Raw genomic sequence first — 22705 nt, forward strand, 5'->3', positions numbered from 1 at the left:
AATTACGCCAATGTGAACTCTTTGTTAGCTCCATTCAGTGTTTTATAAGTAGGGCTCAGGTGCCGTCCTCAAAGTATGGTGGACACATTGGCCTTGGATTGATATGGATGAACGCAGGGGGGATGGGGGGGGGGGGGGGGGTTGCAGGGTTCACAGTGTGATTTATAGCCTCCGGGAGCCCGAAACAGCAGCGCAGATAAGTAGACGAGGGTGCCAGATGTGGCCTACTCCGTCTCCATGTGTGACTCTCTGAATTAAAAAGATAAAAGGGGAGCAGAGCCTGCCGGTCCCATCCTCCCCACCCTCTGAGCGGATCTCCACCAGCCCTTCTCCCCATGTCCCTCTGCCTACACACCGCCATTCTTTCTAGCCTTGGTTTTTCTTAAGTCAGTGTCAGTGCAGTGTGATGTGTCAAAATCTGAATATAAACTAGGTAACTAAATAACCACCGTTTTTTTACTACACACCTTTTCCATTTCTTTTTTGGTCATGGTTGGAATTTTGCCACTTGACCCTTTTAATCAGGTCTTACTTAATAAACCAATAACTTAAATTACACCCCTTTAAACCTGTTGCAGATAGGGATTTACCAGTACCATAACTGATAAGATTCATAGCAGAAAACGTGAGTGATAAGTTATGGGAAATCATAACCGTGAGCGTCAACAGGAAGTACAATGCAATGTCGGTTCTCTCTGCCCTTCCCATGTAAATATAGCAATACTTGCACTGAAATGCAAACAGGAAAATACATTGCAGTCATGTACACATTTTGCGGTGATATTTATGAATGAGTAGTTTGAAGAACTAAATAGGCTCTTCCCCTGTAAGTAAATAGCCTTTTGGGCTGAAAGCATGTTTGTTATTGCCAGTAAGCCGCCCCCCCCCCCCCCCCCCCCCTCCCTCCCTCCCTCAGATTTTGAAAAGTTTCCTCAGAGCAGTGTGTGCTGCTAGGTGTTGCGGGCAGGAAGTGGAATGGGGTTTGTGAGGGCAGGCTGATTGGACGAGGAGAATCGGCTGGGTTCATTCAGTTTCCCATCAAACTTTCCATTTACCCGAGATGGGAGTGAGTCAGGACGTCAACAGTCTGACTGCAGACTGTTACCCAACACAGTAGTCACTGTGCTGCACAACCGGCTCCTCTACTATGTGAATGGGCCTAATCGATGCCTTGTGCAGCCAGCCTTAAAGGCGTTTTAGAGCTGATGCCAGCGGGAGTATCACTATCCTTCTCGGCGCCATGATAAACTTCCCCCTGTTGTCAGAATCTTGGTACTAATGTTTATGAAACCTCTTGGACAGATTCCTGCTCCCTCCCTGTTCTTTTCATGCTTTCTTTTTTTTCTTTTTTTACCAGCTCTTGAACTAAAAGTTACTTTCTTTCTTTTTTTTATTGTGAGACGGCCACAGCCAACATGTGCAGCTGCACTAGAACCTTTTAACGTTCTCGTATAGATTTATTCCACCATCACTATCTTTCATAAACCCATCCTTCCTCTCTGCTCTGCCTTGTACTGCAGCACCAGGCCTACAGCGAGGCCCATGTGGGGCAGGCCTTTGCAGATGTTTTTCTTTATGAGTGGTGGAAGCTCCGGGGACGGACGAACTGACTGCAATTGTCAACGGTGTGTCAGAGGTGTTATTTGTCCACCCCAACATCAACGTTTTTGCTTATATAAAAAAAAAAAAAACTTGAGAGACCCGTGTGGTCACTTTGATACTACACGTGAGAGAAGGGAGCCTGTGTGATGTGGATGTACAGTATTCTGCTTTGAAAGGAAGAAGCAGCTGTTAAAACAGAGGGCTGTGTGTATCTTCAAGCCCCCCCCCCCAGCGGACTCTCCCAGTGGTCTGGGATTTCTGCGCCCGGACCCCAACAGGACAGAGGATCTCAGAGAGTGAGAAAAATGTTTCCAGCGCTTACTCAACACTTCTTCACTTTTTCAAGCCTCCCCAGTGGTGGCGGGGTAGCTGTCTGAAGAAAAAGTCCCCGTTCCTCTTCCTAAATGTTAAGTTCCTTTTGTAAGAGATGTTGCAACAGTAACTTGGCTCCCATTGATCCATCCTCCATCTTGACGAGAGCGTCATGTGCCTTCACCCCATGAGAAGTAATATCTTTAGAAGAAATGTGTTCATTATTCACAATTGAATGCACAGGAGTATTTGTTTTATTCTTACATTACAAAGATACTTGTTTTTCATCCTTTGATTGGGACACATTGTGTGTGAATGTTGCTTGGAACCTTTTTGTTTTTCTCACCAAAATTTGCTTGTATGCAGTTTTTTAAAACGTGGGAATTTCCTCTGAAAACATCAGATGGACTCCCTTCGCATTGCCAGGAGGGATTCTGCATTTCTGTTTGTTTCTTGTGTGCTGTTCACAATCCATAGAAACAGCAGACAGGCCATGGAAATTATTACGATGGTTACTTTTTTTTTTTTTTTTTTTTTAAATTTTTTTATAGCTGTGAATTATTCAGGCTCTCTTCAAACTCGGTGCCAACTCATTTGAGACAATGGTCACAAAAGGCTTTTCGTGGCCAGAGACGGAAACACAGTGTTACTGAGATGACAAAGAAAGTGCCAGAAGGGGCATAAACGAATATGTCCACTCGGGAATCGTTTTTCCACCGATGCCAGTCGGAGCTTGAGCCGCTAAATACGTCTGATTACTGCCAAGTCATTTATCCAAGAATGCCGGTTTTTACCTTTCCACTAAAAACACAGGCCAGATGTTAGTGAGAGCTGTGTTATTTTATTCAAGTTAGAATGGGGTATTATTCTTGTTTTGCTGCTTTTTTTTTTTTTTTTTTTTTTCAAAGCTTATATGATAATCTTCTCTGCTTTTGGCTGTTGAAATTGATCTAAATAGTCGTTGGGGTCTCAGGGTTTTATTGTAATTCCTGCAGTGTGTTGTTGTGTTGTTTACTCTATAAAACCTGCATAGTTTTCTGTTCCACATGCAGGCGCACTGGACAAATGCAACTGCTTTCACTGCCTTTCTCTTTAGTGTTTATATTAAGTGAGCCATGCATACTTTTTATAATACGCTATCCATAAATTCACCATAGTCCTGAGTCTCTCTCTCTCATTGCAGAGATAGTGTGTAATTGTTCAAGTCCTGTGAAAGAAAGAGCGCGTAGACACTGCAGGCCATCAACCCTCCCTCTTTATCTGTCATTTTGTGTTTCTTTCCTTCACCCGCACCCCTGCATGTCTTAATCAAAGACCAGCAGAGTGCTGGTAATGGACAACCTCTTGCACCCAGCAGTGTAGGAAGAAGAAAGCGGCTCATTATTTCAGTGCCGTCATATTTTGTTTTGGAGAGGGTCATGGCATCACAGAGTGAGAGGTTTTTAAAACGAGGCTGTTATGTGAACGAGAATTACATGACGGTCCTCCCATGAGGCTCTGCTTTGGTAATGGTTTTGCCTCCTCTCCCCCTCCCTGCAATCCCTCAGATGTGGAACAGATGGCTATTGACTGGCTGACGGGAAACTTCTACTTTTTGGATGACATGGACGACCGGGTGTTTGTCTGCAACAAGAATGGCCAAACATGTGTGACTCTTCTGGACCAGGAGCTGTTCAACCCTAAAGGCATCGCCTTGGACCCGGCTATGGGGTTCGTGCCTCTCCAGTACCGTTTTTAGACCAGACAAAAGCGACGTCTCATGATCAGACAAGATGCTGACCAGACAGACGGTCAAAGATCAAATCGCTTCCTTCCAGATGGTTACACTCGCATGTCTAACAAAGTTCCCTTCTCTTATGTCTCACTTCTCTGTTTGTATTCTCCTTGAAATCATTTATTTCCCATTTATTGTTAATGAAATTCCCCTTTTCCGTCACCTGACCACACTCCTCTTCACCTGCTGCAGCAAAGTGTTCTTCACGGACTACGGGTCTACGCCGCGGGTGGAGCGCTGCGACATGGATGGCCAGAATCGCACCAAGCTGGTGGACAGCAAAATCGTCTTCCCCCACGGTATCACCCTGGACCTGGTCAATCGGTTGGTGTACTGGGCAGACGCTTACCTGGACTACATCGAGGTGGTCGACTACGAGGGCAAAAACCGACACACCATTATCCAGGGCTTGCTGGTGAGGCTGGAGGGGCGGTCGGGTTTGGCTCTGCACGCAAAACAATACAAAGAGATGCACTCAGGAAAATCCGTTCAGCCTTCTTCTTAAAGGTTAAATACCGCAGCACTAGCCCACAGCCCCTCCTTTACGTCTCCCCTTCAATAAAACAAAACATCTGTTTTTGCAAATCTCCAACATCATTGATTTAATATCATCATCTTGTCGAGGCAGCACACGTTTCCAGTTGTCTCCTGTTAAGTCATGATTATGGGAGCCCTCCTCGCCCGGGAATAAGACGTTTTTTTATTGCCTTGATTGTTATTACTTAAAAGATTGTGTGAGATTTTCCTGGCTAGTGCCTCTAAACAGATTAGTCCGTCCCCGTGAAGCTTGGCTCAAACTTTAAGTCGAGGAATGATCTTAATGAAATCAAGACTGCTGTGTGTGTGTGTGTGTGTGTGTGTGTGTGTGAGAATCTGATCCCGACAACATTCGTCTTTGTGACAGTAGAGGACAGCTGCACAAAATAAAAGTGAAACATATCTCCGTTTCTCCACCACTGGGATGTTGGGGCGTTGTGCTCCCCTGTGCCAAGTTTACACAATCTCATTATTAGTCATCGCCATCGAGCTTCGGAGATTTCTTCACACTTTCAAACCTCCTAGATTAGTTTTGTACTGATGAATCATTTGTCGGGAAAGTTTATTTATGCAGAAATTACGACGTTCAAGATAAAAAAAACCTGTGCACAAACAATATCACAAATCCATTAGTTTTACTGAGAGCTTCAGCATTTTCAGCTGCATGCTCGAGGAAGCTTTTTTTTATTTTTTAATTTTGCTGCTTCGTTGTCTCACCGCATTTCAGATTGAGCACCTGTACGGGCTGACTGTATTTGAGAACTACCTCTATGCCACCAACTTGGATGAAGGTAACCTTAACCCCAAGACCAGCGTGATCCGAGTGAACCGCTTCAACAGCTCTGACTTCCAGGTGGTGACGAGAGTAGACAGGGGCGCAGCACTGCACGTGTACCACCAGAGGCGCCAACCTCAAGGTGCGTATCCAAGAGGCCCCTCGAGCTTCTGTGCCCATTTGAGAGCATTTATCGTTGCATGACCCCTCTTGGTTTCGTGCCCTTCTCTTCTGGCCTTAGTGCGCAGCCACGCATGTGCCGTGGATCAGTTTGGGAAGGCCGGAAGTTGCTCTGACATCTGTCTGCTGAGCAACAGCCACAAAACCCGCACGTGTCGTTGCCGCTCTGGATTCAGCCTCGGCAGCGATGGGAAGTCGTGTAAGAGTGAGTATCCGCTGCGTTAGTTTCAGCGTTGATGAATGGCTGTGGCGTAACGGCGGTTACAAAAATTGTGTCCAGGAGTCGTACCAGTTGTTCAGTTAAAGTGTTTTGTTTCTCCTTCCCCTGCAGAACCGGACCACGAGTTGTTCTTGGTGTACGGTAAGGGTCGCCCAGGCATCATCAGGGGCATGGACATGAACGCCAAGGTGCCGGATGAATACATGATTCCTATTGAGAACCTAATGAACCCACGAGCCCTGGATTTCCACGCCGCCAGTGAATTCATCTACTTTGCCGATGCGACCAACTACATTATCGGCCGACAGAAAATAGATGGCACTGAGAGAGACACCATTCTAAAGGAAGGTAAGAAAGAAGTCGCAAGGGATTCTGGGAGATATTTTACTCCATCAAAATCCAGGAATTTGGTTATTCCGTGCGATTTTCATTTTATTTTCATTTTCGTCCTGAATTGGTTTTCTAATCATTTCTTTGCTTATCTCAGGAATCCACACGGTGGAGGGGATCGCAGTAGACTGGATGGGGGGTAATCTCTACTGGACAGATGATGGGCCTAAGAAGACCATTAGCGTCGCCAGGCTGGAGAAGGCCTCTCAGACCCGCAAGACTCTCATTGAGGGCAAGATGAGTCACCCCCGTGCGATTGTGGTTGACCCCCAGAATGGGTGAGACACTGGAGGAGGGCGGATTTTTATTCATTACTAATGCGATTTTGAGGTTATTTAGCTGATGATTTTTTTTTTTTGGCTTTTCTTTCAAAGGATCTCTCAAAACCGTCAAACGCTTTGTTGGTAAATCGCTTATCGTACTCTGCTACCTCTTGTGTCTCTTAGATGGATGTACTGGACTGACTGGGAGGAGGACCCCACAGAGAGCAACAGAGGGAAGATCAAGAAAGCTTGGATGGACGGTTCCCATCACCAAGTGTTCCTGACCAGCAAGACAGTGCTGTGGCCTAATGGCTTGAGTCTGGACATTCCCCAGGGCATCCTGTACTGGGTGGATGCTTACTACGACCGCATTGAGTTGGTTTACCTCAACACAACAGAGCGAAAGGTTGGTAATGCAGATACTATATTTAGAAGGTAGAGTAATATCTCTTTTTTATTTTCGGTAAATACACAAATACCCTAAAGTATTAAAAAAGACAACCTCGTTAAGGTAATATTTGAAGATCCAACCTCAATCTGGTTCCTGATACAACAGGTGGTGTACGAGGGGCAGGAGCTCAACCACGCCTTCGGCTTGTGTCATTACAAACAATTTCTCTTTTGGAATGAGTACCGCGGCGGCAGCATTTACAAACTGGACCAGGCCACTAAGGCCGTCACCCTACTCCGCAATGAGAGGCCGCCCATCTTTGAGATCAGAGTGTATGACGCACACCAGCAGCAAGGTACATCGCCACTTCTCAAGTCGTTCTCACTTCACGACTTGCTAATGACAAGATCAAATGCTAACATCGTTGCTGTCTGCTTGGATTGATTGTGGTTCCTTGCAGGCACCAACGTGTGTCGCGTCAACAACGGAGGCTGTAGCAGTCTGTGCCTCGCTATCCCGGACGGCAGGTCCTGCGCCTGTGCTAACGATCAAATCCTGGATGTTGATAATGTCACCTGCAAAGGTACTGGCGCAACCAGTCGCAAGGTTTTTACACAGATCAACGTGCAAAATGACTCAGCCGGAGTGGAAGCTGTTAAAGAGTCTAGGCCTGTGCTTTCTAGCTCTGCTGCAACACTACCGTTGCCAGATCTAGAGAACGTTTTTTTTCAATAAACTTCTAAAACCTGATGAAAAGCGAAACTAGAACCCAAACGGCTTTGGTTCGGTGCTTGGCCCTTTGTCTCAATTGCCCATTTGTCTCCGCTCCCACCCCTGATCTCCCCCCCCCCCAGCCAACCCCTCCTACGTCCCCCCGCCTCAGTGCCAGCCCGGGGAGTTTGCCTGCAAGAACAACCGCTGCATCCAAGAGCGCTGGAAGTGTGACGGGGACAACGATTGTCTGGACAACAGCGACGAGGCCCCCGAGCTCTGCCGTAAGTGTGCCAAGTCATTGTCATGGTTACACAGAAACACACAGAGGATCAAAGAGCCTTGGCTTAATGGGAAACGGCTCCAGTTACAGATAGTCTTTTTCCACTCTGCGCAATGGGATGGGAATTTCGCCGACCAGCCTTCTCCTCATCAGGCGTTCTGACTCATATTGGGCTTAGACGTCCTTCTCATTTTTATACTTGATTTAAAGAGACATGTTTAAAGGTGCCGGACACTCGACCGTAATGCATACTTATCTGTTTCCTTCCACCAGACCAGCACACCTGCCCAGCCGACCGATTCAAATGCCAGAACAATCGCTGCATCCCCCTGCGATGGCTGTGTGATGGTGACAATGACTGCGGCAATGATGAAGATGAATCCAACGCCACCTGCTCTGGTACATACAGGCGTGAAGGAAGTTCTTGGGAGTTCAGAAATCATTGCAGTTTTTACAGAACTTGTTGGACCGACAAGTCATATTTAGATCTGTTAGTTTTGAGTTAATTCAGTTATTATTTGTATGGTGGATACCTTTATGGATTTACATCATAGATCATGATTACAGCGATGAACCTCCGTTAGCAGTGTTTTATTTTTTTAAAAGGGCCTTCTCTTTGATGGCCGATGGCAAATTATCTATAATTTAATTAAGGTACAGTGAGCGTGTTTCGCGGTCAGAACTAATTAAAGCAATTTGTGGAGCACTAGAATATTGGAAATTGGGATATTCAACATCGATGATTCATTGTGAGAAATTGCATCCCTCTTGCATTAACTGTTTTACAACTTGTTCCCTTGCCAGCTCGCACATGCCCACCAAACCAGTACCCCTGTGCCAGTAGGCGCTGCATCCCCATCTCCTGGACATGTGACCTGGACGATGACTGCGGGGACCGCTCCGATGAACCAGACTCCTGCGGTGAGTCTTAAGTTGCACCGTTATACTGCTGCTTTTAAAATGTCCTCCTCTTGGATGACAGATCTTTTTTTCTATTTTCTTCTGTGTTTAAAAAAATAAAACAATTCTCTTGACCCCTCTTCAGCCTATCCAACTTGCTTCCCACTGACGCAGTTCACCTGCGCCAATGGCCGCTGCATCAACACCAACTGGCGCTGTGACAACGGTAATCTTCTCCTCACGCTTTATGGTTCTTAGACCTTGTTCATCTTCCAGGAAGCTGCCATAACAACCCGTAACCAAAACTGAAATACTATCCGTGCTCGTGTACAGACAACGACTGTGGAGATAACAGCGATGAAGCGGGCTGCAGCCATTCCTGCTCCAATGTCCAGTTCAAATGTAACAGCGGCCGCTGCATCCCAGAATACTGGACCTGTGATGGCGACAATGACTGTGGAGATTACAGCGACGAGACTCATGCCAACTGTACCAACCAGGGTGAGGAACCATTATTGTGTACCACACTGAAATAGCTCGGCTTTAACAATTTTTTTTTTTTTTTTAATGCCATTGTGTATACTTTTGCCAACTCCATCTGGCTCTCTTCACATAATGTATTGGGTTTCACCGTGTTTACATGTGGCTTTGTGGTTGTAAAGAGGTTGTCACATCAAAGATCTTCATTTCCTTTGTATGTCCCCTGTCTACCCTCCGGGCTTCTTCCTACCATTTTAAGCAAATCCTCCCTGATGCTTTATCCAGGATGTGTGCTGTGGTTCGATAACAATTACACTGTTTCATAGTCTTGTACAAATGGCACAGATGTTCTCACTCAGTTTAAAGAAACTGGGGGGGGGGGGGGGTCACGTTTGGCTGATTTGGAACATTTGCGTTTTGCTACCTAACCCCTCTTGCAACTGATCACTGAGGAAGTGTCCGAGTAAAGCATCACACTTATTACGGGCTGCTTAAAAACACACCCTCCTGTTCACCGTGCAGGGCCCGGCGCGTGTGTGTGTGTGTGTGTGTGTGTGTGTGTGTGTCGCCGTCCCCCTCCTGTGTATTGTGGCTTGGTGCTGAAAGGGCCATTACCTTCCAATGGCTGACCTTTGCCATTGAGGGTTGTCACTGTGCCTTTTAATCAGTCAGGGAGCTGGGTGTGTGTCATTGTTGTCTGACTTGGCTCAGTTAACCCAGCGTACCTAAACATGAATTAATCACTAGCATTGCCTCTCCTTTGTTTTTTTTATTGATTATCACACTCTCGCCTTCTTCTCTCCTCCAGCCACCCGTCCTCCGGGCGGCTGCCACGTGGATGAGTTCCAGTGTCGGCTGGACGGGCAGTGCATTCCCATGCGCTGGCGCTGTGATGGGGACACGGACTGTATGGACCTGAGTGATGAGAACAACTGCGATGGTGTGACCCACATGTGTGACCCGGCAGTCAAGTTCAGCTGCAGGGACTCTGGTGAGGAGGCCTTTCAACTGGCTTAAGTACCCGATGTTGTACACAAGGGTCCATGAACAGTTTTAGAATAAAGGTTCTTGTGTGAGTAAAGGAAAATCAAGTTTGTGGCTAATAACATTTGTGGCAACCACATCCCGATGAATTTATTCTTCTTAACACGAAACGCGCTGATCATAATTATTATGTGGCCTTGACAGCTCGATGCATCAGCAAGGCTTGGGTTTGCGACGGCGACAGTGACTGTGAGGACAACTCGGACGAGGACAACTGCGAGGCGTTGGTGTGCAAGTTGTCCCATCACATGTGTGCCACCAACGACTCCATCTGTCTGCCCGCGCTGAAGCTGTGTGACGGCACTGACGATTGTCCAGATGGCTCTGATGAGAAACTCTGTGGTAAAAACTTTTGACATAAACCCCTAACATGTAAATGTCTTCAGTACTTGGCTCACTTGTCACTCGTACCTTTTTCATCATCCATGTCAAAAACACCTTCAACAGAACATCACTGTCTCGCATATATTCCAACTCATCCCCGACCTGTTTCTCGCCCGCAGACTTGTGCTCGTTGGACAACGGCGGCTGCAGCCACAACTGCAGCATCATTCCCGGGGAGGGCTTCATGTGCTCATGCCCACTGGGCTTGGAGCTGGGAGCCGACAACAAGACCTGTCAGATCCAGAGCTTCTGCGCCAAACATCTCAAGTGTAGCCAGAAGTGCGAGCAGGAGAAATCAAGTGTCAAGTGCTCCTGCTACGAGGGCTGGGAGCTTGAGCCCGACATGGAGAGCTGCAAAAGCACCGGTAAGGTAAAACGGGGCCTTTTTGGGCCCTGTAGTTTATCTACTTCTGCAAACTCAAGTTGAACTAAATAGTTTTCTTGTGACTCCGGGTTAAAATGGACTGCGTGGATACGCTGATACAACGTCTTTTCCCTCAGATCCGTTCAAGCCTTTCATCATCTTTTCCAATCGCCATGAGATCAGAAGGATTGATCTTCACAAGGGGGAGTTCAGTGTGCTGGTTCCAGGCCTCAGGAACACCATCGCCTTGGACTTCCACCTCAGCCAGAGCACCCTGTACTGGACTGATGTTGTAGAGGACAAGATCTACAGGGGGAAATTGTCGGATAATGGTGGTGAGACTGCTAGTTTGATACAACCTTTTGGCCGTTTAAAATGATTAGCCAGTCAAAACAGCCGCGGTAAAGTGGATCGTTCCATCTGACTTTGCCAAAATGTGTTCCTTTTACACAGCGTTTCTCATGAATTAAGTTCCGCTGGACACACTGTCATTCCTCAGTGCCAAATGCTTTAAAAAAAAAAAAAAAGAGTCTGTTGTCCGAAGCAGTGGTCTGTGACCCTAAATAAATAGCCAGGTCATGGTCGGCCTTTCCTGCTCCAAAACCCCCAGGTCTTCTTGCCAATCAAGGTTGTGTTCCCAGCACAGCACTTAGGGGGCACACGGAAGGCTTTGTCTCTTCCCATTTGTCTCACTACTCAATGTGCGTGACTGCAGCCAGTACACTGATGTTGCGTAGGAGGCAAAACGCGCTGCAGTTCCAGTTCCCAGCCCTCCGACTCGGCTATTTAAACAGGACTCCCCCGGAGCAGAGATATTGTGATCAACATAGATCAGCTCCCGCTGCTTGTTATTGAAGCCATTTCAGAATCTCTAAAGTTGTTGGCATACACGGCGTAGTTTCCCACCGCTTAACCGGGACACCCGTACCCACACATACATACAGCATTCCTTTAGGCAAACTGTGAAAACGTATCCCTCTAATTACCACTGGAAGGCCTTGTGAAGAACTTTGTCTGATGACCCTCAGCCAGAGAGGATCATACATAAGGGTTTGTACGCCTTAGTCTGCATGTTTTCTCCGTCGTTTCTAGGAAAAACTAAAAAAGAGTGGAGTGGAGTGGGGGTGGGCGGGGCTTGTGTTTATATTCTTAGAAGTGGGGTTAGGAAGAAACCGCTGGTCGGAGCCACACTGGACAACACAGAGTAGAGAATTCTAAACAATTTAATGTTTGTCAGGGCTGTATTATCTTTTGAAGTGAACCATGTGTGCTTGCTATTTATCGTCTACTCTCCAGCTTGCTGTTCGGTTATCAAAAACACGACGGCTGAACCCCGTCCTTGTTTTAAGACCCTCTTTCTCTCTGTTTTCCCTTCAGCCATGACTAGTTTCGAAGTGGTGATCCAGTATGGACTGGCCACCCCAGAGGGCCTGGCCGTGGACTGGATAGCGGGAAACATCTACTGGGTTGAGAGCAATCTGGACCAGATCGAGGTTGCCAAGCTGGATGGGACCATGAGAACCACCTTGCTGGCTGGGGAGGTGGAGCACCCGAGGGCCATCGCGCTAGATCCCCGTGATGGGTAAGAAGCATAGATCTAGAGACCTGCCAAAGGTGTTTACCGCCCTCTCAGAAAATCCACAGTTAATGGAATCTCCAGTGAATCTACCCTTTTTTAGCTTAGGCTGTATTCCTGCTGTGGGCAAAATTCTTACTCGCAATAATTGACTTTCTGTTTGCAGGATTCTGTTTTGGACAGACTGGGATGCCAGCCTGCCCAGGATTGAGGCAGCATCTATGAGCGGTGAAGGCCGACGCACCATCCACAGGGAAACGGGCAGTGGCGGCTGGCCCAACGGTCTCACTGTGGACTACATGGAGAGACGCATTGTCTGGATCGACGCAAGGTAAGTGCTTCCAAAGCACTTGGCCTGTTTATTTAGTGACACGAGCATCATGCATTCACTTAAGCTAATTCACATGATATGTAAACTATACAACTCTGCCTTAATCCTCCTCCAGATCCGATGCGATCTACTCCGCTATGTACGATGGCTCTGGGCTGATTGAAGTGTTGCGGGGTCATGAGTATCTGTCCCACCCCTTTGCCGTCACCATGTATGGAGGAGAGGTCTACTGGACCGACTGGAGGACCAACACTTTGGCCAAAGCCAACAAATGGACAGGACACAACGTCACCGTAGTACAGCGCACCAACACACAGCCCTTTGACTTGCAGGTCTATCACCCGTCCAGACAACCGCAGGGTAGGTCCAAAACACCAAATGCACCGGAAATAACACCCTCTCATATATATATATATATATATTAGGGCTGTCAAATGATTAAAAATTTTAATCAAATTAATCAGAATTTTCAGTGGATTAATCATGATTAATCACACCTGAATCCTAACCATTTTTTCTTTCTGAAATCCATACTAAAGATAAATAACAGGACACAGATACATAATTATCATTATTATCATCATTATTATTTTTTACATAAATACATGTTATTGATATTTGATTTTTTAATTCATTTCAGAAAATAATCAAAGCAATGTTATTTGATAAGTCACAGACTGATTTCCCTGCATGGCTCTAGAAGGGTCTCGAGCCTCTGCAGTTTATCCCACTCTGCTGTGAGTTTGTGCTCCTGATGGTTCAGGGCTGCGATGACCAGACATGACCAGACATGTCAACCCTCCCGATGTTTCAAAGCCCCTCCCGAAAATCTCCCGGACCGACCTTTCTCCCGATTTCCACCCGAACAACAATATTGCTGCACCACCCGTCACTGGGCGCGCCGTTTCAGACCGAACAATAATAAAGGTTACACCTTGAAGTCGAGCGCGGCGATTAGAACGACTGGCGCTGCAAAGAAATCCGCTACCACCCCCCATTTCAGTGTGAAATATTCCCATACCTGGGAGGATTTAGATCGCATTGGCTTCCCTTCCTCCGCATGTTTCAGAACAGTATTACGGGTCTCTCCGATGGTCCTCTACCTCAGCGCTGCTCTTAGCCAAGCTCTGCTGGGCGGAGCTTTTTTTCTCTGTTTTGCTGCGCGAGAACGGGGAGGGGGGGGGGGGTGCGGGTCTCTGGCGCAAACGACTTGCTGAACCTGACGTCCTGACATATGCCTGCAGGTGGCAGTAATGTGTTGTATAGGATGAAGTGCATTCCCTAGAGGAAGAGGCACTTTACTGACCTGAATAATTTGTCACACTGCGCATGCGTGAAATGCGTCAAAAAAATTGACGTAATTAACAACAAACAGCTGATTAACGCCGTTAACGCGCTATTTTTGACAGCCCTAATATATATATATATATAGACAGACAGAGAGAGAGAGACTTACTCCACATCTCCGACTCAACCCTTGCCGACTGAGTTTGGCTTTCACTACAAGGAGAAGAGTGAGAAGCTCACAGTTCATTGCCGACCGCGTTGATTCACGACTCCCCCCCCCCCCCCAAAAAGACAGTTGACCTTTCAGAGCCGTGAGACGGGCGGTGTCCTCACACTGGCAGCAATTTGGAAATCTCCTGCAGCCTCGCGGATCAAACTATTCGCATCCCTGTTTGACATTTCCCACCGGCTGAATAGGAAAAATAAACCTAAATTGTCACATGTTGGTCTTGAGGTTCAAATGGTCGCCAAGATGACAAAAAGATCTGCATTTATTCTGTTGAACTGTCGCTTTGATGCCTTCCTTGTAGCCAATGGCTAAAGTGGGGTTTGGCAGCAGAGAGGCAATGGCTCCTGAAAGTGGAGCCAAGAAAAGAGAAAATTTCACAGAATTGTTGATTGAAATCTGCAACTTTGTTGATGACAGTGATGGTGCAAGAAGCCGGGTAGCCAAACCATAAACAATAAAGTCTGACCTTGTATGATCAACATTTCACTCAGTTAAAAACCTCCCTTTGCAAAAACTCTTTTTGACCACTAAGTATTTTTCTACACTCGCTCTTTATTTGGGTGTTCGTTGAGTGACATTCAATCAACTGGAATCAGCTTCTCACATTAGATTGTTTGCTGGTCTAATTTTGTTCATTTTAGAGAGATGCTTATTAAACATAAATATTTATATTTAGAACATAGTTTGAGCCTTTAAAATAAACACATCCTGCCTGTCTTTTTCCTCTCATTCTTTCTTGCAGCTCCTAACCCGTGTGCCACTAGTGATGGGAAAGGCCCTTGCTCTCACCTGTGTCTCATCAACTTCAACCAGACCTTCTCCTGTGCTTGCCCTCACCTTATGAAGCTTCAGCCTGACAAACGCACCTGCAAAGGTAAGCACAGATCCTCACCAACACTGACGGACCTTTTCTCTTCTCTTAAAGTTAACAATAGTTGTAGTGTGTTTACGAGAAGCTGCCATTTATAATCAATGTCATCAAGGAGCAGGAAAGGAAGGAAGGTTTTTTTTCACAGTTCAGTTCCAGAGGACAACAGCATTGTCATTAACTGTCATCCCTTATGATAAAAGATCTAATGACTTTTTCACTGCTTGTGCCACTCTGCCTTCTTCACTCTCACTTGCATTTTGTTCCATTTACAAGGCTGTGACAAGTGATGTGCCTGAGGTCTTCATTTATCAATGTGTGACTTGAATGAGTGGGTTCCGGTGGGATTTTGAGGGTTAGCTGTGGGAGTTTGTGTGCATGTGTCCCTCTAAAGGTAATGCATTCTACAGAACAATCCTCATATCAGCATTGTAGATTGAAGAGTAATTGGATTAGAGGGAATGTGATGCATTACCCATCACACAGGAATTTTCATGTGGCAAGCTGGATGATATTTTGGCCCGGGAAGGAGTCATTTGTTATCTCCACCTTCCATCTCTTAAGGAGGTAGTCAAGCTTCAACAGGAGCAACATGCTACTGACTAGTTAGTTTGACCCTCTTGAGCTTCTGTCTCTTGGGATCCATCTAGCTCCGCCCCTTTGATTGTGTCCCATGTGAAGTGAGAAAAAGACTAAACTTCACCTAACTTTCAATCTCAATGTGCTTGTGCTTAATTCTGACCCATCTATAAATATTTACAAGAACAGGAGCTTTATACATTGGCTTGTTTGAAAAAAGCATTTTTTCTCTTCACCCATATAACATATATATGAATATAAGGATATAAATGTGTAAAATATGTAAATATTATATAATTCTTAAAAATGCAACGCCGTTTTTTTCCTTTCTTCCTCACAGAATCCCGCAAGTTCCTTCTATATGCTCGGCAGATCGAGATCCGGGGTGTAGACATTGACAACCCCTACTACAATTACATCATCTCCTTCACCGTGCCGGACATCGACAACGTGACCGTGGTGGACTTTGACGCTGTGGAGCATCGCATCTACTGGTCAGATGTTCGAACACAGACGATCAAGAGAGCTTTCATTAATGGCACCGGGGTGGAGACTGTTGTGGCTGCTGGTAAGAACAATAACAGGATTATTATTCATTGCAATTCTTTGCCTTGATATCAATGGATAGCTACAACTTGCTGTATCTGTCTGAAACGCTAACTGTTCCGTTGTGATTCTGACAGACCTTCCTAATGCTCACGGGCTGGCAGTGGACTGGGTGTCCAGAAACCTCTTCTGGACCAGCTATGACGCCAATAAGAAGCAGATCAATGTGGCCAGGCTCGATGGATCGTTCAAGAATGCCGTCATCCAGGGATTAGACAAGCCCCACTCTTTGGTGCTGCATCCTCTACTGGGGTGAGTTATGTTTCCAGTAGTTGGGACGGCATTCAGATCAAGATGTAGAATCTCTTGCTAATGCTCTTTTTCTTTTTCTTTTTTTCACTCACTGACTAAGTCTCTCTTTCATTTTTGGCATTTATTTTACCACTACGTTGTCTCTCTCATAAATTTTCATAAGTTTCCCTCATTTGGTGCCCCCTCTTTTTCTGAAGTAGAGCACAGCTCTTCTTAACAAGATGGATCTTTGCTGTTCTTCATGTTTCATAACGTTAATATCTGTCCTCAGGAAGCTGTACTGGACTGATGGCGACAACATAAGCATGGCTAACATGGATGGTAGTAACAGCACCGTACTTTTCATCGATCAAAAAGGACCAGTGGGTGAGCGTAACTGACAACTGCCAGCAAAATAATATGAGATGTATATTTAACTCTGTGGTGTAAAAGCACAGATTAAGCCTATCAGGGCTGCATTTCTATAATAGCATTGTGATGTGTTCCACTCAGGCCTGTCCATAGACTATGAAAAAGAGCAGCTCTACTGGATCAGCTCAGGAAACGGCACCATTAGCCGCTGTCATCTGGATGGGACAAAACTGGAAATCCTTGAAGGTGTTAGAGGCAAACTTATCAAGGCTACTGCGCTGGCTATTATGGGTATGTTGAACAAAATGATAACCTACTGTTTACATGCTTACCAAAATCAAAAATACTAATCAATTCCCCACACTGTAGGAGACAAGATGTGGTGGGCAGACCAGGGAACCGACCAGATTGGAACATGTGACAAGTCGGACGGAGGAAATTGGAAGGTATTGCGTAACAACACCTCCCCTATGATGCACATGAGGATTTACGACGAGGATGTGCAGAAAGGTAAGAAACATTGATCGCACGTATTTAGGAATAGTTGGAAATCCCATCTAGAATAAATTCACTTGAGACTTCAATGTAACATATCAATGCTCTATTGAGCATCAAACTAGCAAAGAACCTTTTGCACCTCACGGATCCACTCTTCTTCCTCTAGCGGGTATCAACCTGTGCAGTAACAACAACGGAGACTGCTCCCAACTGTGTCTGCCCACCTCACCAACAACCAGGGCCTGCATGTGCACCGCTGGATACAGCCTCAAGACAGGACAGCAGTCCTGTGAAGGTAAGACCACACTCCAGAGCCACAGTCACACATGCTGTAGGAGTTCGGCGAGACCCCAAAAAACAAAAGTGCATTGTGTGCTGTCTCTGAGCAGGAATGGACTCCTTCCTTCTTTACTCTGTTCACGAGGGAATTAGAGGAATTCCGCTCGACCCGGCAGACAAATCTGACGCCTTGGTGCCCGTGTCTGGCACCTCTCTCGCCGTTGGCATAGACTTCCACGCCGGTGAGTGACAGCGGTTGACCGGAGGACACTGCTTGAGTGACATTTTGAAGCTGTCACTATGTCACTGAAGTGAGCATTCAGAGGTTGACACAAAAGGCTTCTTTGTTTTCAGAGAACGACACCATCTACTGGGTGGACATGGGCCTGAGCACCATCAGCAGGGCTAAGAGAGATCAGACCTGGAGAGAAGATGTCGTCACCAACGGCATTGGCAGGGTGGAGGGCATCACAGTCGACTGGATTGCAGGTCTAGTCATGACAGAATGGAAATCCTATACGAGTCATATGGTCCAGGACGACATAGCTCATTTGCGTCTCTGTTCTCTCTTATAGGAAATATTTACTGGACTGACCAGGGCTTTGACGTGATCGAGGTGGCTCGGCTGAATGGCTCCTTCCGCTATGTGGTCATTTCCCAGGGCCTGGACAAGCCTAGAGCCATCACTGTTCACCCAGTGAAAGGGTAAGTCTCCCTGGCAACAGTTAAATTCGGCCTTCAGTTACTTGCATGGATTGATGGTGATTTTAAATATATATTATTATTTTTTATTTTTTTTGCAGCTATCTGTTCTGGACTGAATGGGGTCAGTACCCTCGTATTGAGCGCTCTCGGTTGGATGGCTCCCAGAGGATGGTCTTGGTCAACGTGAGCATCAGTTGGCCCAACGGAATCTCAGTCGACTACGAGGTGTGGACCACAATTGACACCATAGCATTCAGGAGGACATCGTTAAACTCAGTTGTCATTATTAACCCCGTGGGCCACCAAGCTGTTTCTGGGCGTTTTAGCTTTGCTGACACGTTTTACTCCCTGCACCCTTTCACTGCAGCATATACAGCCCTGCCCTTCTACGGAAAGCACACAATCACGGCTACAAAAATAGATTTAGTGCAATAGAACACAGTTATGACGCCAAAAAAGAAAAGCACAAGTTCAGTTTCTTTTGATAATTTCTGTTTTCAAAAAATTGGTGGGCTTTGCATGTTCTGCATCTTGAACTATGATGAACAAGCTGAAGGTGTCATTACATTTATTGCATCCCATCTGCTGTTTCTATGAATTAGCAGTGTACTGGCATGCCAGGTCACTTTTGCTTTGTTATTTATTATTTAATTGACGCTTGGTCTTTGCAGGGGGGTATGCTGTATTGGTGCGATGCCAGGACAGACAAGATCGAGCGAATCAACCTGGAGACGGGAGAGAACAGGGAGCTGGTGCTGGCTAACAACAACATGGACATGTTTGCTGTGTCTGTTTTTGAGGAATTCATCTATTGGAGTGACCGGTAAGTTCAGAGGTTATTTAATTACATAAAAACAACCATTGAGCAATCTTATGTGCAATATGTTCATATTATACCTTGCTGTTAATTTATTCAGTTTTGCCGCCTCTCGTTTAGAACTCACGCCAATGGTTCCATTAAGAGAGGCAACAAAGACAACGCTACAGATGCGGTGCAGCTAAGGACTGGCATCGGTGTACAGCTGAAAGACATCAAAGTTTTCAACAGGGCCAGGCAGCAAGGTAGGAACAAGCGCTAAGCACCTTGACCTGAACACCCCCAAACACACCCACACACACCCAACAAGAGCGTTCTTTTTTTTTTTTTTTTTTCCTGATCCGTCCGACAAAGATCTCGAATCGAGAAAATTGAAGTTGAACAAGGCTCCTGATTTGTACTTAACATCACGCCTCACGAAACGCCGCTCCCCTCAGGCACCAACGTCTGCAAAGACAACGGCGGCTGCGAGCAGCTGTGTCTATTCCGCGGCAACGGGCAGCGCACCTGCGCCTGCGCCCACGGCATGCTGGCGGAGGACAACCGCGGGTGCCGCGACTACGACGGCTACCTGCTGTACTCGGAGCGCACCATCCTGAAGAGCATCCACCTGTCGGATGAGACGAACCTCAACGCGCCGATAAAGCCGTTCGAGGACCCCGAACACATGAAGAACGTCATCGCCCTCAGCTACGACTACCATGGCGGTGGAGGGAAAGGAGCCAACCGCATCTTCTTCAGCGATATCCACTTCGGCAACATCCAGCAGATCAACGATGATGGCACGGACCGCAAGATCGTGGTGGACAGTAAGTACGGAGTCATCGATGGCTCACTGCGTCACTCATTACTTCGCACCGAGACGTTTTCCCTCCACTCCGCTGTTTCTGCATGCATTTCAGCAGCGTCGGTGTCCTGTACATTGATAGTTGAATGTTGTCACCGTACACTTCACTATAAACGGCAACTCATCACTCGTTTTGACAACACACAAGCACTTGGAAGGATCCGCTGCATGTACACACAGCTGCAGCTTCACAACTTGAGGGGATTGGCAACACTTAGGGCTGCCACTTGACAAGAAGGCGCACTTTCACACACAAAAGCAAAGGCACGCTCGCTGTCGTTTTGCGCGTTTTGACACTGAAAACCATGTCTTTTTAAAAATCCCACACTCATTCCCTGATTCAAGAGACGGTTGTTGAATTCCATCCAGGAGCATTGCGATTAAAGACTCTCAACCCAAAGCTGTTAGCAAGCACCACTACCAATCAAGAATTCTGACAAAGAAAGTTAGGAAAACAACTAAAGCGCCTGAGGTTAGTTTGTTTATTGATGTTGTTTTGAACAGTTTGAGAGAGAGATTGTTTGTTTTAGTATTTCATTCCGATTTTAGGTCAGTTTACCGCAACTGAGGACTAAGAGAACTACATTGGTTTCCCATTAGACTTCATATTATCACACATTTTATTATGATTTTTAGTTCAGACATGAAGAGTTTTTTTTTTACCTTATTTAATACACAACAGTGTAATGTTTTATCTTGGAGTCAGTTTTGGCTTCTTTCTAAAGTTGTGTCCAGTTCAAAGCGCTCTACCATGTCCCTGCCCATCACATCTGGGCAACCAATCAGACAGTTTCTGCACCATTCCCACCGTTTCCTCCCTAGCTCCAGTAAGTCTTGTCGAAACTTCTGAGACATTAAACCGTAGAGTACCGGGTTTACCACTGCTGCTGAGGATGCCAACAGTCTGGCCAGGATTGCAATAGCTTTGTGTCCAGGTGAGCCCATTACGGCCCCTCCAATGAAGGAGAACATGAGTGCATAGGAGGGCAGCCAGAGCAGAGTGAAGACCAGGACCAGGAGAGCTGAAGTGTGAGTGACCTGGCTCTGGTAGCGCTCCAGCTGGGGAGCGTTCCCCAGCAGTCGCGCATGTCTGAGAAAACAGTAGATCTTGGCATACATTAGTACAATGATACTCAGGGGTAGAGCGAAGCCGAACAGGAAGAGGGCAATGCCGTAGACCAGCTGGCTGACGTCGGACAGGAAGGCGAAGCAGTACACCGCGCTGGAGGCGGTGACCGTGCGGAAGGCAAACTGCGGCGCCGCCAAGCCCGAGGCAGGTACCCACAGTAGGGCGACCGTCAGCTTAACGTGGCGGTGCATTCTCGACCGGTACGCCCAGGTGGGGTGTACCACCGTAAGGTAACGTGTCACAGCCAAAGCTGCCAGGGTGAAGACGGAGGCAGCGGAGCAGGCCACGCCCAGGAAGCTGATGGCCTTGCACATAAAGCCGCCGAAGGGCCAGAAGCCCAGGGTGATGGCAGAGGTGTGGAAAGGCAGGTGGAGCAGCAGCAGCAGGTCCGCAGCACTCAGGCTCAGCAGCAGGGTGTCTGTGCCGTGAGGGGGTTGACTCCTCTTCCTCCTCCTGCGCGTGAGAATGATGATGACCAGGGTTTGACCCACCAAACCCGTCACTAGAATGAGTCCGTCCAGGATGGGAACCCAAGCCTTGATCGAAGCCTCGTCCGCGGCGTTCATTTCGACGACGCCGCTGCTGTTCACGTGCTGCCTCAAAGTAGCCATGCGTTCACACTAAGAGTCTATTGAGTCATTCATCTAATGGCCTGTAAATGTTAACCACCAGAGCAGCATGTTCCCGCTGTGTCTGGGTGAAGCATCTCTTTGCTCCAGCCCATAATCATTCAATTGTATTAATCATGTATCGTCAATCGTGTATGACCACACTCCATTAAGTCAGCGTGTACTCTCATGATGGCAGTTATTAGCTAAGTAGTGAACATCGCATTCGTCAGTTGACTTTGTCTTCAAGGAGGTTTACAGTCCCAAAGTGCTCAGAGAGAGTCGAGTCGTAACGTCCTCCTCGTCCCTTCGTGTCCCTCCGTGTCTGGTTGAATCCCAAATGTGACCAAAAATATGTTCCACCAGTTGTCTCCCCCTCCTCCTTTATTAAAATAATTATAACTACACTTTGTTAACCAGTTTGACTTGAGGAAAAAAAACAGTTATACGTGACCTTTCAGAGCAGTCCTTGCAAATCGGATTTTCCACGGCTGCATCAGCACGTCCTTCATAATCCAAGGAAAAAGAAAAGGCGTAGAGAAGTCATTGCAGCGATTACTCTGTGACTGTATGGATTTCTTGAAACCGGTCAAGAGACCAATTCATCCCAGCGGTTGCCATCTGCCATTCCACTTTAAAAGCAGTCAATGCTACTCGATGCTAAGTGGCGACCGCGACGGGAGGCATCTCGTCCATTTTGAGGGGACGAGCAATCTCGTAGATGTCCCCAGCAGAAGAGTTACTGAACGATTCACACGACTCGTTGAAGCAGTAAACGATCACGACGTCATAAAAATGAACAGTTAAAAAAAAGATGCGCATTTCTCTCTCACTTTGATTGCTACTCTTCTCCTGAGCCGGTCAAAAAGACTCAACATGTTTAGAGCATGTTTTTACCACTGTTTGCACGGTGACCTGCGGCTGAGCTAATGTCGGAAGGGGGAGGGGATACGGAGGTTTTTTGCATTACATTATACTACCTTGGGCATACTGGTTTTATTAGTTTCCTCAAATCAAGCGACACTGGAGTAGCTCTTTGGAGGACCTGATTATTGTGGATGAAAAACAGAAAAAAGTGACTCTGTGTGCCCGACTTCCTATTTGACCCATAGACGGTTGTTCAGTTGCATTTG

The 22705-nt window shown here is 46.7% G+C and overlaps 2 protein-coding genes across 3 annotated transcripts in view; one reads left to right on the forward strand and one right to left on the reverse strand.

Moving 5' to 3' along the window:
- Nucleotides 1-22705, forward strand: part of lrp1ab (low density lipoprotein receptor-related protein 1Ab) — a 68072-nt gene that overhangs the window by 26554 nt on the left and 18813 nt on the right. For both annotated transcript variants that reach the window (XM_037478926.2, XM_037478927.2), the window contains exons 7-41: nucleotides 3462-3624; nucleotides 3881-4103; nucleotides 4953-5142; nucleotides 5242-5385; nucleotides 5512-5748; nucleotides 5888-6068; nucleotides 6237-6459; nucleotides 6610-6799; nucleotides 6905-7027; nucleotides 7299-7439; nucleotides 7712-7837; nucleotides 8243-8359; nucleotides 8484-8564; nucleotides 8672-8839; nucleotides 9627-9809; nucleotides 10007-10204; nucleotides 10366-10611; nucleotides 10748-10945; nucleotides 11988-12192; nucleotides 12353-12517; nucleotides 12633-12877; nucleotides 14776-14907; nucleotides 15821-16048; nucleotides 16164-16338; nucleotides 16610-16704; nucleotides 16831-16980; nucleotides 17059-17199; nucleotides 17354-17482; nucleotides 17577-17708; nucleotides 17821-17955; nucleotides 18042-18171; nucleotides 18270-18396; nucleotides 18843-18994; nucleotides 19109-19233; nucleotides 19426-19797. In XM_037478926.2, the coding sequence (XP_037334823.2) occupies nucleotides 3462-3624; nucleotides 3881-4103; nucleotides 4953-5142; nucleotides 5242-5385; nucleotides 5512-5748; nucleotides 5888-6068; nucleotides 6237-6459; nucleotides 6610-6799; nucleotides 6905-7027; nucleotides 7299-7439; nucleotides 7712-7837; nucleotides 8243-8359; nucleotides 8484-8564; nucleotides 8672-8839; nucleotides 9627-9809; nucleotides 10007-10204; nucleotides 10366-10611; nucleotides 10748-10945; nucleotides 11988-12192; nucleotides 12353-12517; nucleotides 12633-12877; nucleotides 14776-14907; nucleotides 15821-16048; nucleotides 16164-16338; nucleotides 16610-16704; nucleotides 16831-16980; nucleotides 17059-17199; nucleotides 17354-17482; nucleotides 17577-17708; nucleotides 17821-17955; nucleotides 18042-18171; nucleotides 18270-18396; nucleotides 18843-18994; nucleotides 19109-19233; nucleotides 19426-19797 (5970 nt within the window). The remainder of the gene's footprint in view (nucleotides 1-3461; nucleotides 3625-3880; nucleotides 4104-4952; nucleotides 5143-5241; nucleotides 5386-5511; nucleotides 5749-5887; nucleotides 6069-6236; nucleotides 6460-6609; nucleotides 6800-6904; nucleotides 7028-7298; nucleotides 7440-7711; nucleotides 7838-8242; nucleotides 8360-8483; nucleotides 8565-8671; nucleotides 8840-9626; nucleotides 9810-10006; nucleotides 10205-10365; nucleotides 10612-10747; nucleotides 10946-11987; nucleotides 12193-12352; nucleotides 12518-12632; nucleotides 12878-14775; nucleotides 14908-15820; nucleotides 16049-16163; nucleotides 16339-16609; nucleotides 16705-16830; nucleotides 16981-17058; nucleotides 17200-17353; nucleotides 17483-17576; nucleotides 17709-17820; nucleotides 17956-18041; nucleotides 18172-18269; nucleotides 18397-18842; nucleotides 18995-19108; nucleotides 19234-19425; nucleotides 19798-22705) is intronic.
- On the reverse strand, nucleotides 20415-22006 carry LOC134132816 (delta-type opioid receptor-like). The gene has a single exon (XM_062565060.1). The coding sequence runs from the start codon at nucleotides 21573-21575 to the stop codon at nucleotides 20538-20540; it is 1038 nt and encodes a 345-aa protein (XP_062421044.1). The 5' UTR covers nucleotides 21576-22006; the 3' UTR covers nucleotides 20415-20537.

Source organism: Pungitius pungitius, chromosome 1 (assembly GCF_949316345.1).
Source record: "Pungitius pungitius chromosome 1, fPunPun2.1, whole genome shotgun sequence".
Classification (NCBI taxonomy): Eukaryota; Metazoa; Chordata; class Actinopteri; order Perciformes; family Gasterosteidae; genus Pungitius; species Pungitius pungitius.

What these genes read in the sequence shown, in the direction of transcription:
- LOC134132816 (XM_062565060.1), bottom strand. Translation starts at nt 21,575, where the DNA reads ATGGCTACTTTGAGGCAGCACGTGAACAGCAGCGGCGTCGTCGAAATG.